This window comes from Hippocampus zosterae, chromosome 16 (assembly GCF_025434085.1).
Source record: "Hippocampus zosterae strain Florida chromosome 16, ASM2543408v3, whole genome shotgun sequence".
Lineage (NCBI taxonomy): Eukaryota > Metazoa > Chordata > Actinopteri > Syngnathiformes > Syngnathidae > Hippocampus > Hippocampus zosterae.
The window spans coordinates 14,068,596-14,083,058 of NC_067466.1; the positions used below are offsets into that span (position 1 = coordinate 14,068,596).

The following is a 14,463-nucleotide window of genomic DNA, read 5'->3' on the forward strand; positions in this document are numbered from 1 at the left end:
GTTAAGAAAAATCCAAAAATCACCTCGAGAAATTAGGATGTTTCATGAGAAGCAATTATTTTAAATATAAAAATGTACCTTCTGAAAAAAATATTTTCCTATATGAACGTGTATAAGGTCTCATTTTTATTAAAAAAACAACTCCATACATATTTTTCATAATGGTTAAACTTTTCATAAAATCGTTGTCGCGTTTTACCTTATTTCCTGCACATTTGTTGTTACACACAAACCGCTAAACAATGGTGGCAGCAAAGCTTCCATGGCACAAGCGTAAGAGTAGAGGAAGAAGAAATGGAGTGGAACCGGAAGTACATCGGCGATCAGAAGGACGTAGCTGTGCTGGGCGGTAGCAAGCTATCTTAGGAAAGATGCTGTCACTTTTCTCTAATGTGCTTAGGACCGGTGCTCAAAAAAATGTAAGTGGACTGTTTTCGTATCGCGAGGGCTTAATATCCTGCATCGACTTCCAGCCCATATTATGGATATCCACACCCTAAATGAAACTCAACGATCTGTTGACCTTGTTAGGCCGAATAGAAGCTGGCAGCTGGCCTCTGAGGGCGGCCAAATTGTTTTGGTTGACAAATGCTTTCCCACCGATAGGTTTTTTAAAACTGTAAATATTCACACATTTATCATTTTGATTATGCCTACGCGTTTTACGCCTGCACACTGCTCCTACAGACAAAGATCAAATTTACACCCAGCCGAATGCTGTCGATATTTCTTTGTGATTCAGATTCGCTCTTAACCATCTAATCTCAATAAATGTTAGGGCTGTGCGAATATGGAAAAAAAATCACCATTATTAAAACGATTATTCACTGATTACTGATCACTAATTACTCAAAACTATAATCATAGCCTCATGGCCATTCATCCCTGCACTTTGAGGACTTTATTCTTTAACATCCTATCCTTTTGGCAAGTACAAAACGACCTTGGAAAGATCATGTGAAATTCATGCCTCTTGCATTTTCAGTATGCGACATTTATTCCTTTGATGCCTTTCTGGGACTGACTGTTAATGTGGGACCTCGGGAATTGTAATTTTGTGCCATGTAATGTAATAACATGTTGGTACGACAAAAAAGTCATGAGATTTTTGTGTTGTTGAATTTTGAGGAAAGGAAAATTCCTTGTATTTTCACAAAGTCTGTAACATAAATGCTTCTTCTCAGGGTGCTGCAGTGGTTATGTCAGCAAGGACTTACGCCGACTTCACAACTCAAGCTACTTTTGAAATAAAGGTTAGTTTCAAATAACACAAATGGCCAATGCTAAGCTCACTTTGGAATTGGAATTGACGTGTTGTTGTTCCTACTTAGAAATGCGACCTCCACAAACTGGACGAGGGCCCGGCCACTGAGGTAGTGATGACTCGCGATGAGGGTCTGCAGTACTATCGCACCATGCAGACGATGAGGCGAATGGAGCTGAAGGCCGATCAGCTGTACAAGCAGAAGATCATCAGAGGCTTCTGTCACTTGTATGACGGCCAGGTAATCGTTGGATTGGATTGGATAAGCTTTATTGTCAAATGCACTGTATGTGTAACATACAGCACAGATTAAATTTCTTCCCTCGTGAAGCCAAATCCGTATCGTATTCATAAACAACTCCAGTTGGACTTGATCCTTTTTATTTCTCTTTGCAGGAAGCCTGCGCTGTTGGTATCGAGGCAGCAATCAACTTGTCCGACCACCTGATCACGGCCTACCGCGCTCACGGCTACACTTTAACCAGGGGAGGCACTGTAAAGGAAATTATGGCTGAGCTCACTGGTGAAATCCCAGTTACTAAATATCACTTTCAGTATTGAGATGCTGGTGTTCATTTTGATGATTCTTGGCATTATTTTTATGTGCAGGGCGAAGAGGTGGCATTGCAAAGGGAAAGGGAGGGTCCATGCATATGTACTGTAAACATTTCTATGGAGGAAATGGAATTGTTGGAGCACAGGTGTGTGTGTGTGTTTGTGTAAAATGTGTACTCTCTGGCCAAACGCATGGGAAAACATTTTCCGAGCCTTGCGCTTGTGTGTCTGACTTCTCAGGTTCCACTCGGTGCTGGCATAGCTCTGGCCTGCAACTATCTTGGCAACAAACAGTTATGTGTCTGTCTCTATGGTGACGGTGCTGCCAACCAGGTGAGTTGTATTTCATTTCACACACACACACACACACACACTCCACAGGGATTGTTTTTGTTTTTCTCCAGCAACTTGTGTGCTCCACAGGGTCAAATCTTTGAGACGTACAACATGGCCGCACTTTGGAAGTTGCCCGTCATCTTCATCTGCGAGAACAACAGGTATGGCATGGGCACGTCAGTGGAGCGAGCAGCAGCCAGTACGGACTACTACAAGAGAGGAGACTACATCCCTGGTCTAAGGGTATAAAGCTCCTCTACATCTCTATTCATTGCATTAATGCAAATCGTCAACAAACACTTCTTGACATCTTTACAGTGTTAGTCAAAGGTGACAGTCATTGCTCGATTCTCTTGCCCTTTTGTGTCAGAATTAACAATTATAGATCATAGACATCTCATGATGTGACCAAACCACTGTCTTGCTTTCTTTTTTCCCAGCAGGCAGTAGTGGTATTAATAGCGCTCTGGTCGTGAACATTAGCTCATTTTAAGATGCCTGTGAATGACATTTTTTCGTGTCTTTTTATCATGTTGTGATGCTACGTGGAATAGAATGAATGGACTACATCTTCCAGCAACCTTGAATGTGTTAATTCCATCTGCAATCATTTGGATTTTAGGTGGATGGGATGGATGTCCTCTGTGTCCGGGAAGCAACTCGGTTTGCAGCCGATATGTGTCGAGCAGAGAAAGTATGTTCGACATATTAAATGATGATACACATGATGTTTCACCCCACCCCATCTCTTGACTTACCCTGTTTTTATTTTTTTTAATTTTAGGGTCCTGTTCTGATGGAACTTCAGACGTATCGCTATCACGGTCACAGTATGAGTGATCCTGGTGTCAGGTAATTTTTGGGCCATTTGTAGCCGCAATGGGGGAGGGTAACAGAAACATACTTTCACACTGACCGATGTACAAGGCTCATTCTCGGACCGCCAACACATCAGGACATCGCACAAGTGGCCATAAAACAATAACACGAATAGTCCACTAGATGGTGTCAAAGTAGTATGGAATTTGCTTTGGCCTAAATACATTCATTCATTCATTCATCTTCCTACCGCTTGATCCTCACTAGGGTCGCGGGGGTGCTGGAGCCCATCCCAGCCGTCTCCGGGCAGTAGGCGGGGGACACCCTGAATCGGTTGCCAGCCAATCGCAGGGCACACATAGACGAACAACCATCCACGCTCACACTCACACCTAGGGATGCATGGCAGGCTGATTGTTCAATCAGCCTGCCATGCATGTTTTTGGAATGTGGGAGGAAACCGGAGCACCCGGAGAAAACCCACGCAGGCCCGGGGAGAACATGCAAACTCCACACAGTGAGGCCGGAGCTGGAATCGAACCCGGTACCTCTGCACTGTGAAGCCGACGTGCTAACCACTGGACTACCGGGCCGCCCTCACGGCAAATATTTCTAGCAAAATACAATAATTGCAAATGGCAAATATTATAGCAGTTGTTCTTTAAGGCCAGCTCAGAAAACACAAAACAGCTAATTACACCACGTTGTGCTAGTATGTACTACTATGCTACACTGTACTGTTCTAGTGCACCCTCACAACACCCCCGCACCAATCTTTGCCCTCACAGCTACCGTACACGTGAGGAGATCCAGGAAGTGCGCAGTAAGAGCGACCCCATCTCCTTGCTTAAGGACCGAATGCTCAGCAACAACATGGCCAGCGTAGAAGAGCTGAAGGTAGCAACTACAGCTAAAACCTATTGTTTCATATTCAACATTTTCGACTTGATTGAGTTACCTTTTGCGTTGTGTTTGTAGGAAATTGACGTCGAGGTGAGGAAGGAAATCGAAGACGCAGCTCAATTTGCCACCACGGATCCTGAACCGCCACTGGAAGAACTGTGCAACCACATCTTTCACAATGATCCACCCCTGGAGGTGCGCGGCACCAACCCCTGGACCAAGCTGAAGTCTGTCAGTTAAAGAATCGTTTTTTTTTTTCTCCCCCACTCCACTCCAACATAAGGCAACTACCCCACAGCAAGCTCTCTCTCATATGTTAGCTTAAAGCCACACCATAGACCCACAACCTGAAGTCTCAGCTACTTGTTTTGTGGGTTTTTTCTTTTTTTTTTTTTTTTACAGCTGGGGGGCTCTTAAACTAAGATGTGGCTACATCAGGGGTGTCCAAACTGAATTTGAGGGCGGCAAACAGAATAATTACCGGATGAAAGGGTTGCTCCGAAATGTTTTTACTTTAAGTTATTAAACACAGTAAATCGAGCAATTACTTATTGTTACATTTTCTTTTGGGGGGGTATCCCCTCCGTTGCAGGAAGCTAAACTGCAAGCCCACTTAATGGAACACTTAAAATGAACAAAGTACACAACACGTGAAGGCTTTTCTCCATGATGTGAGAAGTAGCCTATTTTGCCAAAAAAAAAACATTCACAATGTCTAACCCTGTTTTGATGCCGCTTCCATTCTTGCTCTGCCAATGATAACTGTTACGTTGAAAGAAGGATGATGATTGAACGGAGCGATTTGAGCGCATCATGTAATAAACGAGCTGAAATGCTGCATTTTTGTTTCGTTATTTTACCGTATGTTCAATAAACCAATCGAATGCGCACCATTTAAGGTTATCTGCACAATTAGGTGAGAATGTTCTCTGTCACAATAGAACTGGTCGGTTGGCTTTGTACCTTCCACTGAAGGTGTGCCACTACGGTAAACTGAACAAAATGTATGTCTGAGAATCTAGTAAGTTTGCTATCAGGAGTCGGGCAGGATCAATGGCTTTCTTTTTCTCGAGCATCCTAACACGGAGGACACTTGCTGGCCTAAAGGTATGCATACATTGTCGTTTCCCAGTGTGAATTTAGCTCTAATTTGTGGAGGATAAGCAGATGCTAACTGGTGCTTTGTAATATTTTGCCCATCTTGTGCGCCTAAATAAAGCAACTAAAAATACTTTCAAATATCTAGACCGACTTTTAAGTTGTGCGTTTCTCCAAGCTACAACTATATAAAAATCGCTGCTATTAAATGACATCAGTTGGATGAGCATTTTTTTTTCAAAGGCTGAATAATTGATACAGCTCTCGTATTACATCCTCTTAAGATTTTTTTTTTGCAAGTGTACTTTGTTTTTCATCGACCTGACAGACACACTCAAGATAAGGATGAGGTCTTTTGTTGTTTATACTATTTGAAAGTGTAATTGGCCTTCCCTCGATAGTCTGGTTGTAGCAGCATACCATGTGCTTATTCGCTTAACCCCTGCTGCAATTCTCAAACTTCCAGTACGTTTAAATAACTACAGCCAAAATGAGCAGTATTAAAATAAAGCAGCGCAGTAGGCCGAGGTGTTACTCAAAACTGAGTTTTTATTCCTCAAAAGTAGATTTAGCATTTAGGTTCCGCGTTTGATTTCCAGGCTGTGGCTTTCCTGTGCCTGCTTGGGTTTTCGCCAGGTACTCTGGTTCCTCCCCCCACATTCCAAAAAAACATGCACGGTATGTTAACTGAACACTAGACTGTCGTTCGGTGCGAATGGTTCTGATTGGCTGGCAACCAATTCATGGGGTGTACCTCGCCTACTGCCTGAAGACATTTGGATCAAACCCATCACCTCTGCACGGTGGGGCGGATGTGCTGACCAGTCAAACATCGTAAATGTACTTTGAGTTGATAGTTTGACTTGCAGGGGACAGCAGCGCTCAGATCTGCGAGCTTCACAACCCAGGCAACCATTCAAATCAAGGTGTAGTAGGACCGTTTCGTATATCTCGATATGCGCTTCGTGCTGAGGACACTCTTCTACTTTTGCCGTAGAAATGTGACGTCCATCGATTGGATGAGGCACCTTCCACTCAAGTGCTTCTGACTCGCGATGAGGCGCTGCAGTACTACCTCACCATGCAGACAATTCGGAGTTTAGAGCTGAAGACAAAACAACTGTTTGACGAGATGATCATCCAAGGTGCCTGCCACTTGTATGCTGGCCAGGTATCATAAACATAAAAAGGATCAAGATTCTCGAGTGGTGATTCCATCCATTGTGAACAAAAAAATTAAATGATTAACTTTCACTGAATTATCACCCACAAAATATTTATTTCATCATTATTTCAGTGTACCGCATACTTTTTTTTTTTTGCAATATTTTGATGAGTTGTGGGAATTTTCAAAAGCAAAAGACTTGGTGACCTAGAAATGGCAAAAAGATTCTTCCGGCCAAATGTCAAAGTCGCGAGAGGACGAAGAATGACTCGCGTTGCTTCCTTCCAACAGGAAGCGTGCGCGGTTGGGATTGAGGCAGCCATTAAACCGACTGACCACCTCATTACTAGCTACCGTACTCATGGCTTCGCATTCACCAGGAGTGGCTCTCTTCGGGCGATTATGGCCGAGCTTGCGGGTAAGCTCTGACAACTCGCGTGAGAGCACATGCAATGTTTGAACTCAAATGTTTTAGCGAGAATATTGAGGTATAGATTTTGAGAGATTTTGGGATGGATTGGAAATCGCTCGCATTTGGACTGTGCTTAGGCCGAAAGACGGGACTATCAAAAGGCAGAGGGGGATCCATGCACATGTATTCCAAAAACTTCTGCGGAGGTTGCGCTGCACACAGTAATTCATTTAATAATCAGGATCGTATTTTTTTTTAATAAAAAAAAATGTTCATGATATCGGTGGGACAGTTACGTGCTCCAACGTTACCTAGTTTGGTGCAATCAATGTGACTCGATTTGGGCTCTCCTCAGGTTCCTCTGGGTGCCGGTCTGGCGCTGGCGTGCAAGTACCAGAAGACGGATGAGCTGTCCGTTTGTCTCTATGGTGACGGTGCAGTCAACCAGGTACACGTGCGCACACTGCGTCTTGTTTGTTCATCAACACCTGACCTCTTGACCTCCAACCTTTCAATAGGGACAGGTTGCTGAGACCATGAACATGGCGGCACTTTGGAAGCTCCCCGTCATTTTCGTCTGCGAGAATAATAAATACGCATTATGTACTCCGGTGGAACGAGGCAGCGTGAATACCAACTTCTACACGAGAGGGGACGTCATTCCTGGGCTCAGGGTAAAGTTCTGGAGCCTTCCTCAAATTTTTCGAAATGAAGGTCAACTTCAAGCATTAAACGATGATGCGGAGAGATAAGGTCAATCTTTTGGAGCCTCTTAGGCCCAACACAGTCTGTTCTGCTTTTTGGAATTTGGAAATCAAAACAACATCGGAAATAATAGAATGGAATATATGTTTTTTGAAGAAATGGGAATAACAAGACTCTGAGAATAAATTTTGACGGCTATTTAAAAAATACATGATCTTGGAAACCTGCATTGACCCATTGATGCGTCTCCAGGCGGACGGGATGGACATCCTCTGCGTTCGGGAGGCAACCAGGTTTGCTTCTGATCACTGTCGATCGGGGAAAGTGAGAAATTATTCTTTTTATTCCTAATATTTCCAATTTTTGATGACAGTGTAATTTACATTTAAAATGTCATGCCAAATTAATTAGTATGTTTAATTTCTCTGTGTTTCTTAGGGTCCAATCATTTTGGAGCTACAGACCTATCGCTATTTTGCACACTATGCGGGTGACAATGAGGACAGGTAAAAATCTTAGTATTGAATACATACTTTTTCAGTGGTGGTAGCACCGTGCAGGAATGGTGAGAGTAAACACAGACCATGGCTCTTATTTTGTTGATACCACAAAGGGCGATCATTTGAAAAGTGGTGTCCAGACTTTCTGTATCCACTGGAGTTATACACTCGGGGTCCTTCCTTATCTCCCAGGTATCGCTCAGCGGAGGAGGTTGATGAGGTCCGCAGAAACAGAGACCCCATCTCACAATTTGAGGCTCTCATCATCAACAACAACATGGCCAGCACGAAAGAACTGAGGGTAACTAACTATGTCCTGTCTTTAATTCTAGAGGGGAGCGTAGCAGATATTTTGGAAATAGTTTGCCTTTCTTGTGTCCCGCTTCATGTAGCAGATTGACGAGCAAATCAAAAAGGATATTGAAGAAGCTACACAATTTGCCATCCAAAGCCCTGAACCCCCAGTAGAAGAACTGTGCAACCACATCTACAGCAATTGTGCGCCACAAGACGTGCGTGGCATCAACCCCTCGACCAAGTTGAAGTCTGTGAGCTAAAGTTGAACGCGCTGAGAAAGATCGCAACTAAATGGACCTGTCTGAGACCCATAACAAGTTAATAAACACATCTGAATACATTGAGATCAAAAGAGCTGGTTATTTTACCTCCGCAAGAATTATAAAAAAAAAATCAGCATAAGGGAGAGAAATATGGATTGTACTTTTGGACAGCACTTTTTATTCCTTACTCATTATATCCGCATTTTTTAGTTGGACAAAATGAGCACTGGATTTGGCACTTTTGTTTGGCAGCTTGTTCTGTAAAACAAAGAAATGGAATGCTAAAGTGACTCATACAATTTGAGGAGCCTATAAACCAACCCATGCCACTATGAGTAAAAATCCACAAGTAATTGACACCTATCCAAAGCAAATTTTCCGTCCCTCAAATAGTTGGGAATGAATGCATATATTTTTCTCCAGCAGGTGGCAGTAGTGCGGTAGAAAGAACGGAAAACTGCCGTAGTACTTGAAGACGAAGAGCGTCTGCAATTTCGACCAAATCCTTCACAACACAACTAGCAACCACGCTCGCGCGCCCGTGTCTACGTGCACCCAAAGGACCATCGTGATGGAGACCTCCGTTCACGTCAACACGCAGAGGGAACTCTTTTGTGCCGCTTTGCTGCTCTTCGTCACATTCTCTTCCGCGCAAGAAGACTCCCCGGGGAAGAACGCTCAGTGTCACAACTATGCGGGAGGACACGTCTATCCTGGGGAGGCTTCCCGTGTGCCCGTTTCGGATCATTCCCTGCACCTCAGCCAGGCCAAGAGTGAGTCCGCTGAGTTCCGACGCCTGCGAACTACGTAATTAGCCTTTTATGAAATCGTGCATTTGCAGCGCTTGGTTGTGCTGCCACGCTGCCGCTCCTGCTGCAGTAGTCAGGACAACAGAAATGTTACAAAGCTAGCTGCAGCCCGCTTTATTATCGTTCCGTTTCTTTCCTTTTAAGGTTATGGTGGGAAATTGCACATAGACACTCGGCCAGATTTGAAATGAAGGACTCGGTGCATTTTTAGGACACGTCATTCTTAAATGTTGCGCTCCTCACCCGCCCACCCATGACGGAGCTTGGCAAAGAAACACACGAGTTGGACGATACTGGAACACATGTTCCAGTTTAAAAACGAAAGGAACACACTGGGTGCTCCTTCATTGTAGGGCTGAATGATACTGTTACAATTGATCAACTGGCATTTTTTTTTCAGTCAAAATATGATTAGAACACAGTTATTGTTATTGATGATGATACATGCGCAACTGTCCTGCCAAGATGAATAATGTGTGTGTGTGTGTATAATATTTATAATATCAAAGTCAAGTCAGCTTTTATTGTCAAATATCCTCTATGTGCAACATACAGCGCAGATGAAATTACTTTCCTCTCTCGATCACAGTGCAAAAATGTAGTGCATTGAACACACTCAGCTAATATTATTTTCTTTATTTTGGATTATGCAATTACAAATTCACTTTGCCCACATGTAATTAAATATAATGCAAAGACAGCCTGTCCAATCTGCGCTAACTACAGTGGCATCTTTCGACTATCTTACAGTTTCAAAGGCCGCACCACACTGGGAAGGAACAGCTGTCATCAACGGTGAATTCAAGGAGCTGAAGCTGTCCGACTACAGAGGGAAATACCTCGTCTTTTTCTTCTACCCTCTGGACTTGTGAGTGATTGAAAACAAACGTCACTTTTTAATTACTTCATGGCTTTAGCGGGGAAGTGAAACCGCTCTACGTTTGTCTCTGCACCCCCAGCACGTTTGTCTGCCCAACCGAAATCATCGCCTTCAGTGATCGCGTGCATGAGTTTCAAGCCATCAACACGGAAGTAGTTGCCTGCTCGGTGGATTCCCAGTTCACCCACTTGGCCTGGTAACCTGACATGATCTCATCACAGCCGCAACTGGAAATTAGAATTATAGCTGTGCGGGCTGGTTGGATTAAAAGTGGTTGTACGGTTTGCAGTATAGAATGTTTACGAGCTACAACAAATTGGTGTCACGTTAATGTTCCATCAGCCTTGCAATGACAGCATTCCTTCAACCTTCTTCCACCCACAATTAAGTTTTGTTCATGGACAAACCTGAAATGCAGAATTCCTCTTCCCTCTCGGTGTGCTAAATAATAAAAAGAAATGTTTAATTTGGAGCTGATCCACATACATTTCAACATATTAATTGATTACACTTTTTGACCCCATATCGATATCCATTTGTTTGTTTGTTTTGTCATGTGAAACATTCAAATTTAAAGAATAATTGTGCTCCCAATCATTTTCTTGGCCAGGATCAATACAGCCAGGAAGCAGGGAGGACTTGGACCAATGAAAATCCCTCTTTTGTCTGACCTCACTCACCAGATTTCCAAAGACTACGGAGTCTACCTGGAGGATCAGGGCCACACGCTGAGGTGCGGTCGTCAAACCAGTTTCGCCGTTTCTACCTTTCACACCACCATACCTCATGTTCAAGAGTCTCTGTTGATGTGTTTCAGGGGGCTCTTCATCATTGACGACAAAGGCGTCTTGAGGCAGATCACCATGAACGATCTTCCAGTTGGGCGATCTGTGGATGAGACGCTTCGGCTGGTGCAAGCGTTCCAGTACACCGACAAACACGGAGAAGGTACACTGATCTCACCTAACTGACAAATGAAAAGTCAACACATGGGGATTTCGTATTGAACTTTCAGACATCCGTATTTTAGCGGATCAGGTGATTCTTGCAGATGTTATCCTCAAGCACTAACTGAAATGAAACGGCTTTTTTTCAGTGTGTCCAGCAGGATGGAAACCAGGCAGTGCCACAGTGAGTATGACTGAGCCATAGCCACTAACTGTTATTTACAATGCATTCACAATATTCAGCACATCGTCCTCCCACTTTTAAAACATACCTGCTTCACTTGTGAGACTGAAAGATTTGAATATCATTTTAAATTGAAATTATTTCCTGGACCTTAATTTGACCTTTTCTTTTCTGCAGATCATTCCCGACCCTTCAGGCAAACTGAAGTATTTTGATAAACTGAACTGATGGAATACATTTGAAAATTAAAATAAAATATCTTTTGGTAATACTCTTGTCTGGTCAACCCTTTTTCTGATATTAATTTATTTCTTATCAACCAAAGAGTTTGTAAGTGACTTTGAATGTACTCGAAAGAATCATTTGTACTGTATTGTATTCTACTCAACAAAGCGTTACCACGCTCAAACACTAGGTGGCGGCCAAAAATGATAGAGTGAATCACTACTTTCATCCATCCATTTTCTGAACCACTTTATCCTCACAAGGTGTGCTTGAGTCTATCCCAGCTGTCTTCGAGCAGTAGGCGGGGGACACCCTGAACCGGTTGCCACCCAATAACAGGGCACGCAGAGACGAACATCCATCCGCGCTAACACTCACACCTAGGAACAATTTAGAATGTTAGCCAAGCATGTTTTTGGAATGTGGGAGGAAACCGGAGTGCCCGGAGAAAACCCGCACCGGCATGTGGAGAACATGCAAACTCAACAAGGTGGACCGGAGCTAGAATCGAACCTTGCACCGAGGTTGACGCACTAACCACTCGACCACCAGGCTGCCGACCAAGTTATATACAAGCAAAAAAATGATTGTCGATATAACTATAACCTATTTGAATATACCCTATGTAGGCATCGTGTAGGGAGTGTTGTTAATTTAGCAGTTAATTTCAACAATAAAACATTTTACCAATGTCAGCAATGTATCAGTTATTAAAATGTTGCTTATTATCTGTTTATTCCCAGTTATCTGGGAAAACAATGTAAGTCAACTGAGCGTTTACTGGTTGTTGACATTTACGGGAACCATAAAGGAGTGCAGGTGATATGTTAACTCACTAAGTTTGGTGGAACGTATGCGGTACTGTAAATTCTGTTCAAATTGACTGGTCTGATTAATGTTTACCTTTAGGGCATAATCACGGTGCAGTTTCGTCATCATTCCAAAGATAAGGCCCATGTACTCTGCCAAGGAAGTGACGGTCATTCCCATATATGGAACCTTGTTTTGCACACTCCAAAGTCTATATATGGAGCATGCGAAGTCTGCGAAGAAAACTCAGTCTTATGTTGTTTGTTCTGATTCATCGGGGGGTCAACTCCTGAGGAGCGGATGAAGAAACAAATTTTGCTTTTATTCACATTCAGAGGCATAGTGAGCAAAGGCAAAAAGGGGAAAAAAAGAAAATGGACAATTTTATCATACGGACGGCCCAACCAAACGATGTGTGCGATATCTTGCGACTCATAAAGGTAAGCCCGTTACAACACTTGAATTGCCGAAAGTGGTGCCAGTTAAACATTGTTCTTGATTCTTTTTGCCTCGTAGGAACTTGCAAAATTTGAAGAGATGGAGGAGCAGGTCATCCTGACAGAGAAAGGTCATTGTTTTATCGAAATGTGTAATTGTTAAGACTGTAATCATATTTAAATCCATGCAAATGAGAACAACAACATCTGCATTCTTCTTGTAGACCTACTTGAAGATGGCTTTGGAGATCAACCATTCTACCACTGCTTGGTTGTTGAGGTGCCAAAAGAAAAGCAAACGTCAGAAGGTAAAAGCAATAAAGCCATTTTCGGAGCGAGACTGTGAAATAATTTATCTAAAGGGTGGAGCCTCTGAGGTTGAACACACCCGAGAAGGTGAATCTGTGGAGATTTCCGCATTGGCCCACTTCACCGAAGGCGCCTTTCTGGAATGCTTCATCTGATTGAATTGACTTTCACACAATTTGAGCTCACGTTATACAACATCATATTACGTGTCATATGTTGCCCACTCGGCATCCAATGCAGCCTGGTCATCCTGGCACCCCCCCCCCCCACCCCCATCTGCGGCACCTTCTCAAGGTTTTCTCATTTCACCCCAGATGTCGTTCCTTGTTTTCATGGGGGTTAAGATCAGGGGATGTCATTAATATTTGTCAACTGTGGGCATATGAAGCCCTTTGAGATCTTTCTGTTCACAAACGGCTCTATAAATACATTTGTCTTGATTAAATATTGTTTCTGTTATCCACCAGGGCACACTGTCATTGCCTTTGCCATGTACTACTTCACATATGATCCTTGGATTGGAAAGCTACTGTACTTGGAGGACTTCTTTGTCATGCCAGAGTTTCGGGGTAAAGATTGTTGTCTTATGTGTGTTAAGAATGTCAAGAAAACATTGTAGAATGTTGAAACGGGCACTGTCTGTTAATTAATATTTGTAATGATGTCGTCATTTCGATGTTTGGTCAGGTTTTGGCATCGGCTCAGAGATCCTGAAGGCCTTGAGTGAGGTAAACACCGCTGTTAACAGCCGCCTTCAATCTCTTGTGTCTATTAGTCTTCATGTAATGTGTACTTCTTGCCACAGACGGCAGTGAAGACTCGATGCAGCAGCATGCACTTCATTGTGGCAGAAAACAACACAAAGTCTATTGAATTCTACAAAAGACGAGGGGCAGCTGACCTTTCTTCCGAGGAAGGTTGGCGCCTGTTTGCCATTGACAAGGGGGAGCTGTTGAAAATGACCACCAAATAAAACTTTAATGGTTAATCCAGCTCTGTTTTCTACAGGTAGACTTGATGAATACTGTACATCTACATGAGTTACAAATCTGCTATGTCAACGCTACTCCCTTTGGAACACCTCCAGTAAATGATTGAAATAAAAGGGAAGGCATGTTTGAGTAAATGAAAACAAATTAAAAACACCAGCAGAAGTTTTATCCTGTTTATTTTTTTAATTGTCATGCAATAAATACAACTGTTTGAAAGAGTTTTATTGAAATGTATTCAAAGATTCAAATTGAACTGACATGCAAAGTTTCCAGATTTGTTTTCCTTTCAATAATTTTCCAGATTGATTGATGGTGAATTATCACCCATCCTAATTATCAGATAATGGAATAAATTTAGTGCATAACTACCAATCCCTGCTGATTGACTTTGACTTGGTGGGTCCCTTGGGTCTACTATGGTACTGTTTTTAATGTTGGTCATTACTTTCGAACTCGGAAAGCAATGTCGTTTTTAAGTAGCACTTGTTGATACAAAAAGTTTGAGAACCACTGTGTTAAAATAAAATGTGTGGAAAACTGGTACAACAATTGT

The 14,463-nt window shown here is 42.8% G+C and overlaps 4 protein-coding genes across 4 annotated transcripts; all 4 read left to right on the forward strand.

Annotated features, from left to right (window-relative positions):
• Window positions 1–270: 270 nt before the first annotated feature.
• Window positions 271–4,715, forward strand: LOC127588167 (pyruvate dehydrogenase E1 component subunit alpha, mitochondrial-like). The gene is made up of 11 exons (XM_052046775.1): window positions 271–419; window positions 1,185–1,253; window positions 1,332–1,505; window positions 1,661–1,787; window positions 1,874–1,965; window positions 2,060–2,152; window positions 2,243–2,398; window positions 2,778–2,849; window positions 2,940–3,007; window positions 3,763–3,871; window positions 3,953–4,715. The coding sequence occupies exons 1-11, from the start codon at window positions 372–374 to the stop codon at window positions 4,115–4,117; spliced, it is 1,173 nt and encodes a 390-aa protein (XP_051902735.1). The 5' UTR covers window positions 271–371; the 3' UTR covers window positions 4,118–4,715.
• A 56-nt stretch (window positions 4,716–4,771) lies between these two features.
• Window positions 4,772–8,394, forward strand: LOC127588183 (pyruvate dehydrogenase E1 component subunit alpha, mitochondrial-like). The gene is made up of 11 exons (XM_052046797.1): window positions 4,772–4,984; window positions 5,833–5,901; window positions 5,973–6,146; window positions 6,432–6,558; window positions 6,690–6,768; window positions 6,892–7,000; window positions 7,071–7,226; window positions 7,510–7,581; window positions 7,696–7,763; window positions 7,950–8,058; window positions 8,150–8,394. Exons 1-11 carry the CDS (start codon window positions 4,931–4,933, stop codon window positions 8,312–8,314), a joined length of 1,182 nt encoding a protein of 393 aa, XP_051902757.1. The 5' UTR covers window positions 4,772–4,930; the 3' UTR covers window positions 8,315–8,394.
• Window positions 8,395–8,780: 386 nt separating this feature from the next.
• On the forward strand, window positions 8,781–11,408 carry prdx4 (peroxiredoxin 4). Its single transcript, XM_052046794.1, has 7 exons — window positions 8,781–9,090; window positions 9,877–9,994; window positions 10,086–10,202; window positions 10,617–10,739; window positions 10,824–10,954; window positions 11,103–11,137; window positions 11,315–11,408. Exons 1-7 carry the CDS (start codon window positions 8,889–8,891, stop codon window positions 11,363–11,365), a joined length of 777 nt encoding a protein of 258 aa, XP_051902754.1. The 5' UTR covers window positions 8,781–8,888; the 3' UTR covers window positions 11,366–11,408.
• Window positions 11,409–12,405: 997 nt separating this feature from the next.
• Window positions 12,406–14,459, forward strand: LOC127588181 (diamine acetyltransferase 1-like). Its single transcript, XM_052046795.1, has 6 exons — window positions 12,406–12,612; window positions 12,689–12,740; window positions 12,834–12,917; window positions 13,386–13,487; window positions 13,606–13,646; window positions 13,724–14,459. Exons 1-6 carry the CDS (start codon window positions 12,547–12,549, stop codon window positions 13,889–13,891), a joined length of 513 nt encoding a protein of 170 aa, XP_051902755.1. The 5' UTR covers window positions 12,406–12,546; the 3' UTR covers window positions 13,892–14,459.
• The last annotated feature ends 4 nt before the right edge of the window (window positions 14,460–14,463 follow it).